General features: G+C 46.7%; 1 protein-coding gene across 1 annotated transcript in view; it reads left to right on the forward strand.

Moving 5' to 3' along the window:
• The first annotated feature begins 3,439 nt into the window (after positions 1-3,439).
• The window catches only part of LOC135375155 (uncharacterized), a 101,625-nt gene continuing 83,114 nt past the window's right edge, over positions 3,440-21,950 (forward strand). Inside the window, exons 1-2 of the mRNA XM_064607882.1 lie at positions 3,440-3,718; positions 14,739-14,833. Of these exons, the coding sequence (XP_064463952.1) occupies positions 3,519-3,718; positions 14,739-14,833 (295 nt within the window). The 5' untranslated portion in view covers positions 3,440-3,518. The remainder of the gene's footprint in view (positions 3,719-14,738; positions 14,834-21,950) is intronic.

The raw sequence follows: 21,950 nt of genomic DNA on the forward strand, positions 1-21,950 counted from the left end.
TCTCCATAACACTGCCTCCTGGCGCGTCACGAGTAGGTTTCCTCCTTCCACTACTGAAGACTCTAGGAACAGTTGTGAACAGCATGTGTCACCTTTGTGGTGGGGTATGCGACTTGATAGTGAAGTCGAGGGCTGCCTGTAACTTGACCGGTAATTTTGTGTTCTCTTTGCTTTGTTTGGGTAAGTATTCGCTTGTTCGTGTTCATTTCTTGTGTTTTTTTCTTAGTGCAGCCTCACAATGTGAGGCCTGTAAAGTGTATACCGTCGGCGGTTGAGCCGCCTTTGACTTATGGCTAGCCGGCCTTTAGCGTTCTCCATGACACTGCCTCCTGGCGCGTCACGGGTAGGTTTCCTCCTTCCACTAGTGAAGACTCTAGGAACAGTTGTGAACAGCATGTGTCACCTTTGTGGTGGGGTATGCGACTTGATAGTGAAGTCGAGGGCTGCCTGTAACTTGACCGGTAATTTTGTGTTCTCTTTGCTTTGTTTGGGTAAGTATTCGCTTGTTCGTGTTCATTTCTTGTGTTTTTTTCTTAGTGCAGCCTCACAATGTGAGGCCTGTAAAGTGTATACCGTCGGCGGTTGAGCCGCCTTTGACTTATGGCTAGCCGGCCTTTAGCGTTCTCCATGACACTGCCTCCTGGCGCGTCACGGGTAGGTTTCCTCCTTCCACTAGTGAAGACTCTAGGAACAGTTGTGAACAGCATGTGTCACCTTTGTGGTGGGGTATGCGACTTGATAGTGAAGTCGAGGGCTGCCTGTAACTTGACCGGTAATTTTGTGTCCTCTTTGCTTTGTTTGGGTAAGTATTCGCTTGTTCGTGTTCATTTCTTGTGTGTTTTCTTCTTAGTGCAGCCTCACAATGTGAGGCCTGCAATGTGTATACCGTCGGCGGTTGAGCCGCCTCTGACTTATGGCTAGCCGGCCTTTAGCGTTCTCCATGACACTGCCTCCTGGCGCGTCACGGGTAGGTTTCCTCCTTCCACTAGTGAAGACTCTAGGAACAGTTGTGAACAGCATGTGTCACCTTTGTGGTGGGGTATGCGACTTGATAGTGAAGTCGAGGGCTGCCTGTAACTTGACCGGTAATTTTGTGTCCTCTTTGCTTTGTTTGGGTAAGTATTCGCTTGTTCGTGTTCATTTCTTGTGTGTTTTCTTCTTAGTGCAGCCTCACAATGTGAGGCCTGCAATGTGTATACCGTCGGCGGTTGAGCCGCCTCTGACTTATGGCTAGCCGGCCTTTAGCGTTCTCCATGACACTGCCTCCTGGCGCGTCACGGGTAGGTTTCCTCCTTCCACTACTGAAGACTCTAGGAACAGTTGTGAACAGCATGTGTCACCCTTGTGGTGGGGTATGCGACTTGATAGTGAAGTCGATGGCTGACTGTAACTTGACCGGTAATTTTGTGTTCTCTTTGCTTTGTTTGGGTAAGTATTCGTTTGTTCGTGTTCATTTCTTGTGTGTTTTCTTCTTAGTGCAGCCTCACAATGTGAGGCCTGTAATGTGTATACCGTCGGCGGTTGAGCCGCCTCTGACTTATGGCTAGCCGGCCTTTAGCGTTCTCCATGACACTGCCTCCTGGCGCGTCACGGGTAGGTTTCCTCCTCCCACTACTGAAGACTCTAGGAACAGTTGTGAACAGCATGTGTCACCTTTGTGGTGGGGTATGCGACTTGATAGTGAAGTCGATGGCTGACTGTAACTTGACCGGTAATTTTGTGTTCTCTTTGCTTTGTTTGGGTAAGTATTCGTTTGTTCGTGTTCATTTCTTGTGTGTTTTCTTCTTAGTGCAGCCTCACAATGTGAGGCCTGTAATGTGTATACCGTCGACGGTTGAGCCGCCTTTAACTTATCGCTAGCCGGCCTTTAGCGTTCTCCGTGACACTGCGTCCTGGCGTGTCACGGGTAGGTTTCCTCCTTTCACTAGTGAAGACACTAGAAACCAAAAGACACAAAGCCCGCAACACCGCGACGCCAGCTAGAGAAGCAACAGCCTCATTCAGGGTCATCCCAAACAGAGATAAGTGGTGGTTTTCGTTGCTGGTCAAGCTACAGTGCAGGAGGTTTTTTGTTGCTGTTTCATCTAATGGCTTGACTAGAGAAATAGTAGAGGCCTATGCTATCAGCAAGATGGGCGGTAAGTGCGTCAGTCAGGCGTCCGTGGCCTTATCGGAGAATGAGATTTTCTTGCTTGATAGCAGCGCATGGAAACCACTTACCTGTTTGGGATGACCCTGAATGAGGCTGTTGCTTCTGTAGGTGGCGTCGCGGTGTTGCGGGATTTGTGTCTTTTGGTTTATTAAAAATGAGTTGTGAGTTGCGCTTGTGTTGTCCTCTTCTTGTTCTTCTCGTCCTTGTTTTTTTTATTTTACTTTTTTTTGTGCGCATTCAACCATGTAGTATGTACACCAACTAGCCCAACGTCGTTTGTTACTGTTTCTCTGTCTATTCTTTATAAATTGGGCATAGGCTTTTACAACGGAGTTCAGTGGTATGCTTGCTGTACGCCATTTCCCAGCACTTTTTGATGCAGTGAAAGATTATGTGCTGCGAACTGCATGGTTCTTTACACCTATGAAGTGTAGAGGCGAGGGGGTAAGAGGAATAATGAAGGAGCAAGATAATCGCCGCAATCTGATAATGATTTTCACAAAATCGTACACTGATTAGCGCAACAGGCGTAAACCTATTCGAACCGATTAACCGCTATTTTGGTCGCGGTGAACCCGAACTTGAACGAGATCGATAACCTTGAACCGGAACTTGAACCGAACCTCTAGAAATATCGGTTTCGAGCCCTGCTTTGCATCCGTCGCTAATCTTCTTCGGCACTCATATAATGCTGGATTTTGTGGGCTTTTGCGGGCTCCTCTCGCTCCGTGCTTCTCATTGCGGTTTCCTTCGAATTTGATCATAATTTAGTTCCATATACGCCGACAGTCTGGCAAAACTTTGATATTTCGACGTTGCAAACTTATAAAGTGTGTGTTGAAATGTTGAAACCGATATCGCTTGAAGTCCTGGTAGAACCTTTCGAGTGCTTCTCCGACGACACACCGATCATGCGCTTGCGAGATGGGCTGCCGCGAGGTTGCTTACTCCTCTAGTGTCGTCTCCCTCGCACGTAGCTCGGCCGTAGCACGTCGGCCGGCGCAATATCCTTGTTGGCTAGAGTCGTACTCTAGGTTCATTACCCGTATACAGTTATCCCGTCGTGAAACTGAGCATAATTTCGTTGCACCGTAAAGTTCGATCTGGCTGCCGGACCGAACCTACGGACATTTTCACGGTCAAAAAATAATAATAATAATAATAATAATAATAATAATAACAATAAAGAAAAACAAACAACAGCAGTGAGTTCGGAAAGCTATTTTCGACGTACCATCTGGCTACCGTCTCGGTAAACAAAGGAAAACAGCACGGTGGTGGACGGAACTCGCTTCAACGCGGAATGTTAGGAGCAATTAAACCCTCTAACCTCGCACTTCTCTTGTATGGCGCTACAAAGTAGGATATGAGCTTGTTGAAACTTCCCAGTCGGGCTTTCTTCACTGATGACGGATTCCGGAAGGAGAGACATCCTTTTCGGTTATCGCTTCTCGAGCGAGGAACCTGCGAAAGCTGTCATATCCGTTGCAGTTTTTGTTGGACTTCACCGTGTCTAGTGCTCTCTGGATTAGTGATGCCTTTTCTGGTTGATCCGTATCATCGGAGGTAAGTGGGATTTACAATTGCGTATTTGGGGGGTGGCGTTTTCGGGCTAGACCCCGATTCCGCCCTCCCCCCCCCCCCTCCCCCCGAACGAACCACCGATTCGGGTTAAGCCAGATTTCTCCCCGAGTTCTGGTCACTATGAAATCCACAAGTGACGTTTCCACTGAGGACGAACAAAGGTGGCCACATGCAACACATGGAAGAATGGATCACTTACGGTCCCAGAAGTACACCAATGTGTGTCAGCACTGTCTATTGCCTTTGGAAAGTAACGCTTGTAAGTCATCCCTCCCTCCCCTGAAAAAAGAGAGAGAAGGCAAAAAATAGAAACACCCGGTAACACCCGAACGCACAATTATTTATTTATTTATTTATTATGTAAATACCTCAAATTACCCGGATGGGGCGTTACATGAGGGAGGGAGTTACAGAACAAAAAAGAAAAGAACGAGATAAACAACAAACAAGAAAAAAAGAAAAACGCGCGCATATTTATAGCTCGACACACTCATTAATAACAAGCAAGATTAACGCGTATATACATCACACTGCTAGGCACACTGATAAACAAAGAACAAGATAAACGCGATATTTGCAGCTAGACACACACGTAAAAGGATGGATGAACACATACACTCTTAAAAATGAACTTCACCGCATAGCACGCTCCTAGCCAATCATTATCTCGAATGATATCGTTATCTGTCCTGATTTGTTGAAAACGGGGGGCGTACGCCTTTTCTGTGACAATTATGAACAGCATAAGTGTCACAGAAAAGGCGTACGCCTCCCGTTTTCAACAAATCAGGGTAGATAACGATATCATTCGAGTTGATGGTTGGCTAGGAGCGTGCTATGCGGCGAAGTTCATTTTTAAGAGTGATAGATACCTAGAGTGAGACATAATGAATAGTTGAATACACGTAAAATAATGTGCATGAACAGTAACTTAAATCTGGAGAAAAGTGCAAAAGTTTGCAAGCACGTTTGAAAGCAGTTATATCATGAGTGATGTCTAGCGACAATGGAAGACTGTTCCATTCGGTGGTGCCATCGAGGGAAAAAAAAAAAATGGCACGATTTCTCCCCGAATAAGATATTTAAATGCCGGATCGGATTAAATGCCGGATTAAATGCCGGATTAAATGCAGCCGGATTAAATGCCCCCGAATCGGAGAACGGCATCTATCCCGAAAAATTCACTCCCTACGTATTTTCCAGTTCAATGACGCATTTAAGCGGAGACTACTGAGAGCGAGAGCGAGGTTTTAAAGGTACTATAAAGCAGTCGAAGTGCAACCTCATGTTTTGTGTGCCCCGAATTGTGTACGTCTCCGGGAGTAAAATGCCGCAAAATATTCTCACGCAGACGTTATAGCTCCCGAAAAAATGCAAATTTAAATCTACTGGCAACACTGTGGCGAAGCGGACCATGGAGGTAAGAAACTAAGGAGAGGGCTATAAGATCGGAGGGCCGTGGGACCCCTCTAGCGGTCGCTCCTGGCAATACCACGCCCATCTAGTTGCCCGGTCACGTGATCCCCACATGTTTCGGCGTTATGGCGGTCTGCTCGGAGGATTGGAAGTTTAGCAAACCTCATCTTCAACAAACGTCTTACCTTCAAGGAGTCCATTCGCACAATACTTTGAAGGTTATGGGTTGTTTCAACATTTGCCGCGTGATAAGTCTTCTAGCGATTTAGTGATCCATTGCTTCCACACTGAGATGATCTATCTTGTGTTTCAACGGGTGTAATAACTTCTAAGATGTTATGAAAGCGGAAACAAGTTATTCGGCCGCAGCTCGTCTCTGTATTCAGGTAAGATACGCGGCGGACATGGAGGACGCCATGTTTTATGACGTCTTGCCGTGACGTTTATGGGTCACGTGTGTGGGCAACTAACCACAATGCCATGCGCGGGTCACAGCACGCTCGCTTGCATTGGGAGAGGCGCTTAGGGCATCTCCTTAGTTTCTTACCTCCATGAAGCGGACCGACGAAACGCCAAATCCGCCAAGTACGGCGGCGAAAATGTCTCATGCGCACGACTCTGGGCCAAACAGAGCGACGTACGATAGCAGCGCCACGGTGCTGAAACAAGGCCCAGGTATAGCCGTTTAGCTACTGAGTGCAAGATTCGGCTTTTGTTTATTTTCTTTCGCACAAATTACATTTTCTCAAAAGGTAGTATTTGCAAATCCCAACAGGAAAGCCATATGTTTATCGGTCTCCTTGTTTACAGGGTTGCTTGACAAATTGAGGACTTCTTCCCACCAGGCGTCGCCACGACATTCTTGACTGCTTTTTTATTTACCAATTAGAAATACATAGAGTAAACTCCTGCGCATATTACTTGTTGTGCTGAACCTTTGAGTCTAGCACTCTCACGTCATGCTGATTGCATAAGTTCGACCTCGACTGCTTTATAGTACCTTTAAGCGGAGAGCGTGCTGAAAGAGTGGCAACTTGTCACTTTGCCTTTTCTTGAGTAACCAAGTTGCAGGTAACGACATGCTTCTTTTCGAAAACGGGATTTTTACAGCAACCTCCACTCTGGAGGACTGCGAGTGGAAGGTTGGAGACAAATGATAAGGGCTGGCTCACAACGTTACGTATTGTTGAGGAAATTGTCAATTGAGTAAGTAAGGCAACGGGGAAGGAGGAAAAATATTTCGGGAGGGGTTCTATGGGAACCTTACATAAGGGAGGAGGACTTTACATTTATTTCCATTTTTGTCCAAAAGCACCTGCCGCAGGTACGGTTTCGGGTGTTGGAACCCGCAACCCCCCCCCCCCCAACTCGGCTTCGCTACTGAGGTAAGGCTATAGGGGGTATAGTGAAATCCCGCAGCCTCATAAGCACCTACCTATAAAGAAGGGTTGACAGATAACGACTCACTAATTATTATCACCGCGTGCGTAACGGAAAACGATGAAGAATACTGAGACTCTCCGCAAGCGAATACTGATAAAAACCAGGGATAATTGCTCTGAAGGCAATAGTGTGGGCAGGTTGGTATACATCACGATTGGGAAAAAAAACAGCATCTAACAACTCGCAAGGGAATATCTCGCTAGAAAAGACTACACTTGTGCATTGTTTGGCAAGCAAATAAATCGCTTTATTTACATCAATCATCAATGTTAGGACCTGATGCAAATATAAATATAAACAAGAATCCACCTTACAAACTATTCCTATATATATAAATGCAGACAGACTCTTTTTGTACCTTATCACAGTACAGCTTCAAGATTAACGGACTGTACAGGATCAGCAATTTTAAAATATCTCGAGTGGGGAATCATATAAAGCTTCGATAATAGACTGGACAATCAGGGCTCCAAAGATAAAATAGTTCAGAAAAATCAGAATAATTTGTTGCCATTGTGATGTGTACTACTATGTACACTTCATGAATGGAACATGTTACCTCATTGCATTGCCGTCATAGTGTGAGCACTAGAACAGGCAGCTTTCCAGGTCGCTCTTTTCGTGTTTTTCCGTGATGCTTATTTATTTTTTTTATTATTTTTTTTATTTTTTCATTAGCAAACATGACCACGGTGAAACACAAGCAGCAGAGCACAGGCTGAGACAGCTACAACACAACTGCTTGCTCTCAAATGATATATTTATTAGCAGACTCTGGAAAGTACACACACACACACACATGTTGCTAACAAATGGCAATTTAGCCAACAGAATCACAAACAAGAAGATAGTGTTATAGACTTTCTCCGCCTCTCCCCATTCTATTTCACAGGCAGCCGTAGTATCACGCTGAGTCGTCCTCTTTCGAAATAATGCATCTCGGACAGAAGTAAGTCCAACAGTGGACAGCTTAGACATGCACCTATCTTGGATTTCTCAGACCACTTGTTGTTTAAACGCAGCCTTCATCTCTGTGTTCTGGAAATTTAGAGGGCATCCAGAGTCCCTACAATGTGTTGCCAAGTTTCTCGGGGGCATCAAAAGTCTGTCCTTTGCTGCCTGTGTTTCACTATGGCTCTCGGATACAAGCTACGCCATTTCAGCACAGTAGGAAACATAGATTTGTAAATAGCATCTGTTGATTGCACTGTACACGCACCCCCATATAAAGAACCATGGGGGATACTACATCTTGTGTGATGTCGTCAGTAACACAAGACAGCTAGATTTGAAACCACTCTTACTTCGTTGTAGTAGATTTTGTGTGCAGCTACGCCTGCTACCTAATTCCTGTCCATCAGATAATTTAAATCATATGTTTCATCCGAGCGTGTGTCCTTAGGGTTGCTCACCACTGCGAAAAAAATTAATTAATTTAATGACGAGAAATGGATAGTCATGTTTACAATGATTTTCGACAACAGAGATGGTTGAGAACATCTGAATTTTAATGAGACGAGACTTTCACGCGGAAGGCTGCACTTCTTCGGGTCTAACATGAAGTTTACAGAAAAAAATATACAACACACGTTGTAAGGTAGTGAGCAAGAAGAGCTAGGGTTGGTACAAACATACAGATAAAGATACAAACATATATATTAAAATAAAAAAGATGTACTACTCCATCAGTTTCAAAGAGACAAGGGAAGAGTTGTGTAGCACAACACATGAAGGACCACGGTGGCCAGGTCACCATTTGGCACAAAAGGCATTCACAGGGAAACATATGTTTGTAAGTCAAACGTCGTCATTCCAGTGCTGGACAGCTGTTACGGCCTTCTTGGGTGTCATCAGCAGTACGCAGGGAGGCAACGTTTGAGCGGGTGGTGTCAGGAGGTTACGTAACACGTGATTCCTCCCGTCAGGGTGAGCTAACTCAGCACTGAAAGCCCAGTGCAAAGCCAGTGAAGTATTCTAGGCAAAAAATAGCTGGAGCTCTTTGGATGCACGTATAGCATATGTTTGTAAGTCAAACGTCGCCACGCCAGTACTGTACAGCTGTTTCGACTTTATTGAAGATGCTGTGAAGTCACCCTACACTCTTAAAAATGATGGTGGTGGTGGTGGTGATGAACTTCACCTCATAGCACGCTCCTAGCCAACCATAATGATATCGTTATCTGTCACAGAAAAGGCGTACGCCTCCCGCTTTCAACAAATCAGGGCAGATAACGATATCATTCGAGTTGATGGTTGGTAGGAGCGTGCTATGCGGTGAAGTTCATTTTTAAGAGTGTACCTGTGAACTGTTTGTAAGTCAAACGTCGCCATTCAGTGGGTGGCGTAATACCAGGCGGTACGAAGACATGGCTTTTAAAACTACTGTGGTAATGAACTTGTGTAAGCCTGCTAATGAACTTAGTAGACTGGAACTACTATAGCAAAAAAATATACCGGGTGTTTCAGTTAAATCCCCGGGCTAAATAATTCGCGAACGGGTGCACCAATCTACGAGCTTTCTTTTTTACAAGTATCTGTCCGATACCGCCTACAAGCTGCACACCGTGTGAATTAGTGGGAGGCGCTCATTATTAAAATAAAAATGCAAATGAGTTAAGTAAAAAAGCGTAACTTCTAAAGCAGGGCGCTGTCGGCATTAGAATGGGTACTACCCCTTTTGGGACCTTCAGTGGACACCTTTTAGAGAAAAATCTGCCACCGAAGCGGGTCATTTGTTGCAGTAATTAATTGGTTTCGGTTTACGTATTTTTGTCGGGGCTTGTCGCTGCGAAGCACAAAAGGACGCTCTTTCACTCCCTTATCCATCAATGAATTACGTCCTTACACCAATGAATTACACCAATAAATTACACCAATGAAATACGCCCTTTTGCGCTTCGCCGCGACCAGCCGCGAAAAAAATACGTAAACCGAAACCAATTAATTACTGCAACAAATGATCCGCTTCGGTGGCAGATTTTTCTCTAAAAGGTGTCCACTGAAGTTCCCAAAAGGGGTAGTACCCATTTTAATGCCGACAGCGCCCTGCTTTAGAAGTTACGCTTTTTTACTTAACTCATTTGCATTTTTATTTTAATAATGAGCGCCTCCCACTAATTCACACGGTGTGCAGCTTGTAGGTGGTATCGGACAGATACTTGTAAAAAAGAAAGCTCGTGGATTGGTGCACCCGTTCGCGAATTATTTAGCCCGGGGATTTAACTGAAACACCCTGTATAATTCGCAAGAAAGCAACGTTTAAATGTCACGTCTCATATTGTAACTTTCTTTTGTAATTCTTTACGTGCTACTAGTTGTATGACCTTGTTCTGTCTCATTCAACAGACTGTAGCCCTATCTTTTCAGTAGCCCTTTCAAAAGATGGGTACGGGGCTCTTCCATCGTCTGTAACCTGGGGGCCGGAGTTGCCCTCGGAGAGCACGTGGTGTGTCTATACAAAGCAAGTGCGAACTAAATCCCAAGCAGCACAATGTAGTGAAAGTCGAGTGCAATAGAGGTGGATGGTATGTGTCTTATCAATGTTCTTTAGTTTCACGAGTATATGGTCAAGGCCTTCCACCTACCCGCCCACCCCTATTGCACTCGACTTTCAGTACATTGTGCTGCTTGGGTTCAGTCGTAATAACGATACAGGATGGTTTATTGCAACTTCCACACACACAAAAAAGGAAAACACAATCGGGAGAAGCCGAAAAGTAGCACGGGGGTGCTTGACAAGGGCATACCCCTTTATCATGATCGGCGCGACGGCATGCAGCAAATGAACAAGATCATCTATTTAGTGCGAAGTATGGAACGCTATTTGACATAAGAATAGACCTTTAAAACACAACTATGACAGAATACTACAATGGCATTGTCTACAAAATAGCGAGAAATTGGGCTGATATCCCTAGTATCAAATTAAATAAACAAGGAGAGGTCGTTGATATGCACCTTCTGGGTAAGAAAACTGTTTAAACCGTACGGAAGGGTGTAAGACAGGGACTGATGGCCGTAGTTAGTCCTAAACCTGGGTATTGTCCATTTGTCGCAGTAACGAGTACGCTGCGACAAGTGTCGTAACGCAAACAAGGATAACATAACATTGTTATTTTGTGTGTGGCAACTTGAAAAGACTTGAACATATGATAGTTGTACGTACTGGTTATCTTCATTATCTTGAAAGTAGTAAACAAAGGCTGTGTCTTTGTGCATCGTAAGGCACATGGGCTATTATACGAACCGCCCGTTTCTGTAGGGTCAATAAACAAGTTATGGCTCTCAAACTTCCAGTGCCCCAGACTATAAATGGCAATTGCGCAAGACAGAGTCGAGCCACATGGCTTTTTGCTCTGATTTCCAACACCTTGAGTGTGAAATAAAATTTATCAATCAATCAATCAATCAATCAATCTGAAGGAGACAAGACAACCTTCATGGTCCGAGAGCTAACGAGAAGCGATTTAATGACATATGATCTGATGGAAGGCTCTGCAGCTTGCGCCAGGTGAATATGATCGTGGTGACCATGGTGCGACAAATCAATCATCAGAAGAAATTAGTGAATTGTATACAAGTGATTTCACCCTCAAAGGCAAGACATGACGCAGACGGTTCAAAAGGCCTATCGATATTGATATATTGAGCTTTACATGGGATATGTGGCACTCCCATGATAGGTCGAAGGGAAAATATACACCAAGCACCTTAACAAGCTTTACCATTTCAATCAGATCATGGCCCAGATACATAACAACTAAGTTAGTTACTACTTTGTTTCCCGTTGTTGTTGTTTTATATAATACAACTTTCGTTTTGTTAGTATTTGCAACTAAATGTTTAATTTTTACCCAGTGACTTATCGCCTGAAGGGCGGTGCTTGCCATACGAGCTACTCCCTCAAATGTGGCACCAGCGAAAAATATAGCAGTATCATCTGCATAAATAAAAAAAAAACATAGCATGGGATGCCATATTAAGAATATCGTTAATGTACAGGTTAAACAACAGGGGCCCTAGGATGCTGCCCTGCGGAACACCGGTCAGGATTTTCAGAGCGATATCCCTCTATTGAATCATATTGCTCGCATGACATAACAACCACATTCTGCGCAGTATTACGACATTGACTTTCAGACGATGCAACTCTTGGGATGAAGCCTTTTCTTTTCTTTCCGTGGTGGAGTAGGAACGCGAATGAATACAGGAAAGCGACTAAAGACGTGACCTCATTTGTGTGTACCACTAATACAAAGAAGCCACTCGTGACCTTCGTGAAAGGGGGGGGGGAGAAATATGTTTATTGAGAAAAAAAAAACAAGGAAAGGTTAGTCAGGCAAAGGCCGACTTGCTATTCCTTTCGTAAAGAGGAACGGAAAAGGAAAGGGGACGAAAAGATAGGAAGAAAACGACAAAGAGGAAGGAAAACGAAAAAAAAGAGAGAAAACGAAAAAAGAAAGAAACGAAAAAAAAGAAAGAAACGAAAAAAAGGAAAGAAACGAAAAAAAAAAGAAAGAAACGAAAAAGAGGAAAGAAAACGAAAAAAAGAGAGAAAACGAAAGAAAGGGAAAAAACGAAAAAAGGAAAAAAGAAAAAAAGAAAAAAGAAAGAAACAAAAAAAGGAAAGAGAACGAAATACACACACACATACACACAGACAGATACACAAAAGGGCCTTAGAAGCTGGTCGAGAGACCGGTTGCACGGAGGGGGGGGGGGGGGGAATATGTTTATTAAGAAAAAGAAAGGAAAGGTCAGCCAGACGAAGGTCGGCTTGCTATTCCAAACAAAAAAGGCAAAAGAAGGGGAAGGAAAGAAAAGGGGACGAAAAGAAAAATAAGAAAAGAAAAGCTCACGGAGAAAGCTCAAGAGGGCAGTCGTAACCGGCCCCTGATTCGTGAAGGCATATGGCTTTGTGAAACGGCGACCTTCTCCGCCCACGCTGTTTCGGTTGCCCTATGTCAACCAACACCATGATTACGTCACGGTGATGTTTCTTCGGTAGAGGTCTATTACGGGCCCCTGGAATGAGTCCCGCCCTGGTCCCCCTCCTCGATTCCCCTGGTGCTAGCAGCTGTCCAGCCTTGTGTCGGGCGTGCCCCTGAAGAGGCCTCGGGCTCCATCCCCGGCTGACACCGCCTCTAGTCAGTCCTGTTGATGATACGACCATTGCCGTTCTCCATCAAAGAACGGCACGAAATGTACTCCGTCAATCCTAACAGAGTTACTCCGCAAAAGAAATAAGAAATTGGCTCTGTATATGGTGAAGACAACCACTTAGTCTGCTACCAATTTCTGCCATATTGAAGCCAACGCGCACCTCACGATGCGCTGGCAAAGGGGTAGCCATACACTTAGCTACGAACTACACTTTCGAATTGAGTAAATAAACAGCAGATGAGCTCTTAAAAAGTCGATGAACTTCGGAACACAGCATTCACGCACGGTGAGCGTGGGCTTCAAAATGGATGGCATTGCGGCGTTCGCTTCTGCAAATGGCGACTCCACCCTATACACAGAGTGAACTGTCACTCACGCAGCCCTTGAGAATTTTTTTATGCAGCGCCAGCAGGTACCGCTTATAGCGTTTTCATAGTTTCAGTGTCGACACAAATTTTTGGTGTCGAACATGAAGTCGAACTAGCGCCCTGCACGAGCCCCTGCACCGTCCCGCGCTTTTATTTTTCTGTGTGTTCCGGGCAGGCCGAGCCCTGGTCGACAAAATATGCCAGCACCGCGGGCTGACATATGTTTGCGAGAGTGTGACTCGGCCGCGTCACGCAGCTCACTCCACACAATGCAGGGCTATCAATTCATGCGGTCATTATTGTGAAGGGCCTCATTATTCCATTTCCCGTCTCACCATCAGCACCGGGGGAGAGTATCGCCAAGGACAATGAAATTCTCCATTTATCATCCTCAAAATAAAGTTGTTGTTCATCTCGTGCTTGCGTCATTCCTGTGCATATATTTGCAAAAACAAGCAGATGACTTTGCATTATGCGTATGACTCGACCCTCAAGAACCGTGTCAAAACCACTTCACATTGCTCCTGACACGCCACATATTTCACAATCACGATCGCAACGCTTGAAGAGAGGGGTGGGGATTGTGAGAAGGAGTTTGTCGACAGCATCCTCTAGCTCCACAAAAACTTGTAGCGTAAAGGACTGCTTATATATACCCCGGCGTAACTTCGATGACCGAGCACGCGCATCGAGGAACCTGGCGTTGGCTACCGGCGGAGTGTTCGTACTGGAGCAACAGAGAACGAGCACGCTGCACGAGCTAAAGCTGTCTGCCGTTCGAGTATAAGAAAGCCTTTTACGCGCTTGCTCGCGTGCGTTCTGGAGTTAATTCGGTCTCGTGCTGTTATCGTGTCCGTTACCGTTACCGAGTATCCGCACGAGCGGCTTTATCTGGCGAGATGTCGGCAAAGGAGAGCGAGGAGAAAAGCACCCGCCAACGAGATATTGCGCGGAAGAAATGCCAAGCGCGACGGAACGACGTCTGAAGCGACGATGGAGAAGTTCCTCAAAAACGGGACGAAGGACGGCGCTGAAGCAGACACAGTTTCTCTCCGGAGAAATTCTGTGGAACCCGCTCAAGATCTCTCGGCGGCAGGTGAATGCACGAGAAGATGTGACGTTGCTCACGTGCACCGAATGAGCTATGACGCCGCTCCTGTCGCCTTCGCGCCTCCGCCGAGATCTCGCCTGAAAAAACCGCTCGTGCGGATACCCGGTTGAGCCAGTTCTCGTATGTTTGTAGCCTCGCCTTTTCTGCTGATAAATGCATTTGTAAATTTGTTTGATAAGCGCTAGAAACGCGGAAGTCACGACTAGGCCGGGATCTATTCGCTGAGTCAACGGGCCGGACTGCTATCTCCTCAGTGGACCACCGGTCCGGGCCGCGTAAAAAGAGGAAGCCCTGGGACGGGGCATGGTCTTTTTCGAATGGGCACGGGTTCGGTTCGGCCACGGAAAACTCGGCCTGTGCAGAGCTCTAAGTTGGACACGACCACGGTGCAAATGTTCGTGAAATGTTCGTGCAAAGCAAATAAAAAATAAGCAGGATTACAATGACAACGAAACGTTGCCTGCAGAAATTAAATTTCCTGTTCTATTCTCTTTCTTTTCAGCAGCATGCCGAGATTACTATCCTACTGGTGTGCCATCGCCGGGATCGCAGCCTTTTGTTGCTCTACAAGGTTCATGTCGAGGGCCCAAGAAGACGGTAAGCGATTAGGCTTCCACTTGAATACTGGTTGCTTCTGGAGCTGGTAATGCGGACAAGGAAGAGATAAACGCACAAATAAAACGAACAACACACAACGTTTCACTAACGTTTTCCATTTGTTCTTGCAACAAGTACTCTCGAAGAAGCCATGAAGGCTCCCAAAAAATTGAGTGGAGATTTAGCTGTAAATACGAGAGAAATGTGTTAGGATCCACACACACGTCAGCGGCAGGGACGGCGACCGATAACGGCAAGGCAACGTGCCGCGGTCGCTTGTCGCCGTTGTTGACACTCTCTCTTTTCCCGCCGTGGTCGCCTAAATTCCCGAACAATACCGGTTGTTTATTATCAACCAGCTCCGGTGGCGCAGCGGTAACGCGTGCGCTTGGAGACTGGGAGGTCCGCGGTTCGAATCCGCGGGCCGGCTGTGCCGTCTGGGGTTTTTCCTGGGTTTCCCTCAGATGTGTAATAGGCGTATGCCGGCACAGTTCCCCTGAAGTCGGCCCATGGACGCAGCTATACTCCCCCCGAGCGGATTCCGCTCGGTCTTCCACTTCACCCTTTCCTCTTCTCCTCTCAACCACCCTTCCCTTCCCGAGAAACATGCCGCCTAATCAGGCAGGCAGACCTCTCGGTTCCTCCCAACGACACTCCTCCTCCTCCTCCTTTATTATCATATCTTGTTCCCTTCCTTCTCTTCCATGGCTATGCACGGCACGCGCCGGCACTTTTCATGCGCAAACACACATTGGTCGATGGTGAGTGGGCGCGGTCACGGCACGGCATAAGCACGCTTTCAGACATATTTCGGCACAGTTCCCTTAGAAGTCGGCCCAGGACGCACATTCCCCCAGGGCGTGAGTCGTGACGTTGCCCACATACGTGAGGCCGACAACGGCAAGCCCTATCACCACCACCACTGCACGGCATAAGTTGAACATGTCTCAACTTTCTTTTGCCGTGCCGCGGAGGACGCATCACAACGGCGAGGAAACGGCGCGATTTGCCGTGCCGTCCACGGTCGCCGTCCGCTGTTGCCGTATGTGTGAACCAGCTTTTAAGCGCCTCTTCCGGTTCATACTTGACTTGACGGTTGTGCACTTCCGGTCCGAACCCAAATTCCCGTTGTCCACTTCCGGTCTAACCTGACTTCTGGTTTTCCACTTCCTGTCTATACTTGACTTCCGGTTCGACACTTTCGATTACTCTTTGTAAGTCCATTTAATGAACCTTTAGTTAGCCCCAATTACTTTCAATTACCCTTTCATTACTGAAGATAACAGTAGGTTACATGAGGTAACCTCGAATTTCTTTTGGTTCACTTTAATTACGTTTACTTCTTTAATTTCTCTCAATTCCCCTTTAATTGACGTTAATTACGTTTAATTTAATTTAATTACCTCCGGCAACCTTCAGTTACTTTCAGTAATCTTTAATTTCATTTAATCTGTCTCTTAATTACATATACTTTACATTCATTAGCTTTATACTCAACTTTATTGCTTTAATTGCCTTTCATTACCTCTCATTAGCTTCAATTACTATTACCTCTTACTCCCTTTCGACTACTTCAACTTCAAATTATTTGCCTCCATTTACATTTACCCTCTTATACCCCCTTACGCGTGTCCACCTACACCGCTGTTGTGATTTAGGCTTCGCCATCTCATACGTATAGACGCATACACTTTTTACATTTTGACACTCCTAATGCTAACGGATTAAAAGACTTTCATTTTTTGGCCACAGTATAGACGACCCCTGTTGTCATCATGTATCCCTCTCTCTCTCTCTGTTTACAAACATCTGACGTCACGACAAGACCTGGTTCGAGTTTATAGTGTGCTGTGGTGAGTAAGCAGCGGCAAAAACGCGTCGGCTGATTGGCTGATAAAGCTGAGAGTGCCAACTAGCATCCTTTGCGCGGCGGCGTTACGTAGTGAATGACGTAGAGGCACAGGTCGTCTATTGCGCGGCAGCTAACGTGTGCCCTTGCGCAAAAAAGATAATCCTGAGTGACGAGTGTGGACACACCCCGAGCGATGTTCACGTCACCATGTCACGCCGTGACGCCAAGAGTCCGCCACAACTAGTGCCACGCTGTGTCCGCGGCGGACGAATTTCCAGTGGGAAATGAGACATCGCCGGTTGCTATGGTGATCCTACGTCGCATGGACCCGATTACGTCATGACTACTCCTCACTGCTTTTTTTTTTTTTTCGGACAAGAGAAGAGTGCAATGAAAGACACTGTGCATAGTGACTCATGATAGAGTGGGATTTGCCTTAGATTCTCATCTGGGGGAGGGGGGGTTAAAATTTCGCGAGGAAGTGTGAAAGGTGTCTACTGTTTTCTCTTGGGTATTTTTTGGTCTCTTTTAGAGGTATTTTGGCCTTTTTGTCAGGTATTTTGGGGGCGCTGGAAAACCTTTTTTTAAGGGGGGGGGGGGGGGGAGAGGACATTATAAGGGGACGTTTGAGGTTGCTAGCAAAACCCCTGCAATGCGCGATGAATGAAGCTGGGTTTCGATCAAACCAGCTCCGGTGGCGCAGCGGTAACGCGTGCGCTTGGAGACTGGGAGGTCCGCGGTTCAAATCCGCGGGCCGGCTGTGCCGTCTGGGGTTTTTCCTGGGTTTCCCTCAGATGTGTAATAGGCGTATGCCGGCACAGTTCCCCTGAAGTCGGCCCATGGACGCAGCTATCCTCCCCCCGAGCGGATTCCGCTCGGTCTTCCACTTCACCCTTTCCTCTCCACCACCTTTCCCTTCCCGAGAAACATGCCGCCTAATCAGGCAGGCAGACCTCTCGGGTTCCTCCCAACGACACTCCTCCTCCTCCTCCTCGGTTTCGATCAATACTAAGTATAATTTCATTGTTCCTTTAAAGAAGCCGTCTTCCGCCGTCCCACGCAAAAGAAAGTTTTCTCTTGTGTGGCACTTCTAAAGGGCCTTCTTGGAGCGAATTTCGTGAAACATTTTGTCAGACGTGATTTCCGCAGTGTACAAAGGGGACAGCAGCTAGGGCGGCTGACATCCCGGGAACTTACATATAGTTGTGTAGTTAGCACGCCTTTGACCTCCATATACTACACGAAGCTCTATTAAGAAACAAGCATGTCCACTGGTCATAGCGCACGAGCTTAACCAACGTATTGCTAGCATGTTCAAGACCCGTGTTCAACCTAACAACGATGTAGTCCGTCAACAGGCTGCTGCGCCGAAAAAACTACATTGCACTACTTGTATTTAAAGACTTGTTTCCCGGCACGAGTTCTTTTCTTTTTTTTTCTTTTTTTTTAGCACTACTTGCCGAGATGTATAACGAAGCGGCTATAGGTATTGCAACCAATAGGAACAAGATCCTTACGGTGGGGCTTAAGCCCGAATCCCATAACAAGCGCCACGCGGCAGATACACGCGAGAAGCGACAAAATCGACGTCACTGCCGCCACACGAGCGTCAAAAAAGCTTTGTCGCGGCTCAATATTTCTGCATCTACTCCCAGTAGATATTTGTAGCATGTCGCTGAGTTCGTTGCCTGTTGTTTGACAAAACCAGCTAGATTTGGCGGCGTGAAACAAGAACTGAACGCGTGGGCAAGGGAGAGGGTGGAGAGGGCAACCAACAAAACTAGCAGACGAAGAAGTGGGCGGGGCGTTTCAACCGCAGCGCCACTGCGTTACGGCGAATATTACATAGCAACTTCATTACAATTTCTCCTCGTTTTGACGAATGAAATACTATTTTTGGTATATTTATGGCAATTTACAACTTAGCTCGAATAAAATAAGCACTGCTTCTCCAAAAACATCATTTCTCGGTGACGAAATGTCGCTGCTCAAATGGACCAGGAAGTCGCGCCATGACCAGACGCGACAGCGACAAATTCTGCAGCGCGTCGCGTGTCGCTTGTTATGGGGTCCGCGCTTTAGACGTGCCGTTCTTAGGTCGTTAATTCACGACTAGAGGTGTAAAGGCGATAATAAGTGAAAACAGTGCTGCAACTGACACCTAGTCTGGGGTATTTATGTAAAACTACCGATAGCCGACTTTCGATGGTATTATCGATAGTGTGGAAACTACGGATCGTTGAGTATGGACAGTAGTATCAATAATTTTACGACACTTGACTATCGACTGTAATGTTCTTTTACTATCGATAGTCGATACTCCAACAAATTTTCATAAAACGAGGAGGGTTTTACTTATGTCATTGGATTACTGGACGGGGCTGCTACTAAGAAACCAATTTTTTGCTCAGTTAATGGACTAATTAAGAGATATATTATAATCAACTTTTTAATTGTTGACTTCAGGGAGCATTTGCAGTATTAAAGCTTGATCACCACATGAACCGCTCGAACCACTGATGAAGCACTACAGTAACCGTAGCGCGCGCTATGGACCGAAGTATTTCACCTCGGCCGCCACCTGAACACAGCGTCCTTCGGCCATGGTCCAACGTGCCCAAATACTTTCGCACAGACCCTGACAGATAACCTCAACTCTACGACAAAGGAAGTCACAATAGCTGCTAGTTACAGAAAGGCCGACATCAAGTACGAACAGCTCCGGATGGTACAGCGAGAAGCTGAACGACAGTACCGACGCCAGCTGGAGAGTACCAGCACTGGCTCGAGGCAAAAATCATCAAGAAGAAGACCAAACGGCACCTGCAAAAGCTTGCCAAGCACTCATGGCAGGAAATGTGCAGTGCGCTTTTGCCATCGACCAGCTGCAGCAAGCTCTGGACCATAGTCACGAGCCTCAAGAACCACGCAACGCAAGCAGCAGCTTTCCGCACCATCGCAATGAAAAGAAATGCGCCGGAGACCGACATGGCTGCCGAGCTCTTGACCAAACTGAACCAGCCATCAACTGCCCCCTATCCAGTCCTCTCTACCACCAGTCGCTGTGAAATGCCCTAGTAGAGGTACAGCCGAGTGCAAGCAGTAGCGCGGAGGAACTAGACATTGAATTTACACTGCAAGAACTGGATCTCGGAAGTACCTGGCCAACCTGGGCCCAACAGCAAAGCAGTCCCTCCAGGTGTCTACAGAGGGTGTCTTCTTACTGTCGCTCTCTTCCTCGAAGAAAGTGCCCTGGACCTGTCCGTGGATAAGACGGTTTACCTGCCGTTCACATGGAAAAGCCTCAGGGACTTCAAACTCTGCATTGCAGGAAGAGAGGTCAAGCGGTAACCAGACACAAGTTCCTCGGAATCACGATCACGAGAGACCTCAACTAGAAGCAACATATCAAACGCCTCGTTGGCAGGACAAACAATTATGTCAACATCATGAGAATGATAGCAGGTCATCGCTGGGGCCACGAAAAGGAACTCCAAACTGTTCACTGTGGTCTGGTCAAGCAAACCATTGCCCACAGTATACCTCACCTGCACAACCTATCTGCAACACAGGAAGCAAATCTGCAACGCGCCTTCAGCCTGAGCCTACGGGTGGTCCTTGGAGTCCCCAAAACAGCCCGAACAGGTCTTAATGGAGGCCAGAGAACCCCCGATCCAAGCGCTGCGAAAACAGGAGACGGAAAGACACCTTATCAGACCCCTTACCAAGCACACCACTCACGCTCTTGTGGAAAAGCTCAAGAAGAGACACAAGACATCATGGCATAAAGCCCTAAAGTATGTGGAGAAGACACTCCCCAAAAGGCCGGATTCAAAAGAAAGCAGACACCCCAACCGAGGCTCTTGGGACACTCTCCTTAACCGACTTGGAAGAACACTACCCAGGTTCCACACAGATCCACACCGATGGCTCCTGTGGTAACGGCAGATCGTTGAGCGCTTTTGTCGTCGGTAATACAGCCAAAGGCTATAGGCTGAGCCATGCCACATCGTCCACAACAGCATACCTCCACGCCCTACTGAAGGCCTTCTGGCACATACAAAATTCCCCAGCGTACAACTGAGTCATCTGCTCTGACTCGAAGGCTGCCCTCGAGACCCTTCAAAAACAGGACCCAATTGACATTCTCGCATACAAAATCTCGAAGGCAAACACCTCTGCTACAGCCAAATGCCACATCATACGAGTGCAGTGGGTACCATCACACTGTGGATTCCCGGGAACGAAGTAGCAGACCAAACAGCCAAAGACGCCCTCACCAAAACCAGGCTCTCGGCAGTCCCCTTCGCGAAATCAGATACAAACGCTTTCCTCAGGAAAAACACCACAAGGCGGGCCCGCAGAGCATGGAAACAGTCCCTTCGACCAGAGGACTACCTCTCCTTCATCGACCCTAACGCTATACAGCCTTCATCCCCTATGACACCAGCCGACCCATCAAGACGGCAATCCACCGAGCACGACTTGGAACCATGTTCACGGCCACTACCCCACACAAGCTGGGAGCATTCACCACAAGGTTGTGCAAGAGGTCAAAAACCTCCTTCCTCTTCCTCCTCTCCGGAGGTTTTTGAATATATAGAGCTTTGGAAAATTAAAATTTTTGCTGTGTTCGAGAATTCCTTGTTGTGTCGTCCTTCTTCCCTCCCTGTCTCGGGTTCCGCCCTCTCATCATGCAACTTGTCAGCGCCCTGTCACTTCTTTCGAGCGTCATACTGAACACAAACCGCTCCCTTGATGCCGAATACAACATTCGCATTCATTTTGTGAGTAATTAATTCGTAAATGATGACAATATGAAACCGAAACCAAAATGCAAAACAGCGGTTCGCTCGGAGGAAGATGCTGTGACGTCACGCAGTATTGTCGTCTGCTACGAAGCTTGCATTCTTCCATGCCGGATGACGTCAGCAGTGTTGCTTTCAGCGCCCTCTTGCTTCACAGAGGCTAAGCGCACACTTCGTAATCATTCATTCGAATAACATCTGCGCACTTTGGGAACGCGATATTTCGTATGTATGTTCCTGACACCCCAAGGGTTACTGCTATGCCACAATCTTTGTAGTGATTTTGCTGCGGAGTCCCACTTTAAAGCACTATGTGCTTTTCTAAACGACAGCGGCATAGCGAGCCGCTACTAACACTAGCATCACGTGAACCACGTCTCCTTTCACCCATATGAATTGGATCTGCAGGCGTCTGAACGGGCAGCCATGCACCTGCTCCAACACAAACTCAGATACC

This window comes from Ornithodoros turicata, unplaced genomic scaffold, assembly GCF_037126465.1.
Source record: "Ornithodoros turicata isolate Travis unplaced genomic scaffold, ASM3712646v1 ctg00000829.1, whole genome shotgun sequence".
NCBI classification, from domain to species: domain Eukaryota; kingdom Metazoa; phylum Arthropoda; class Arachnida; order Ixodida; family Argasidae; genus Ornithodoros; species Ornithodoros turicata.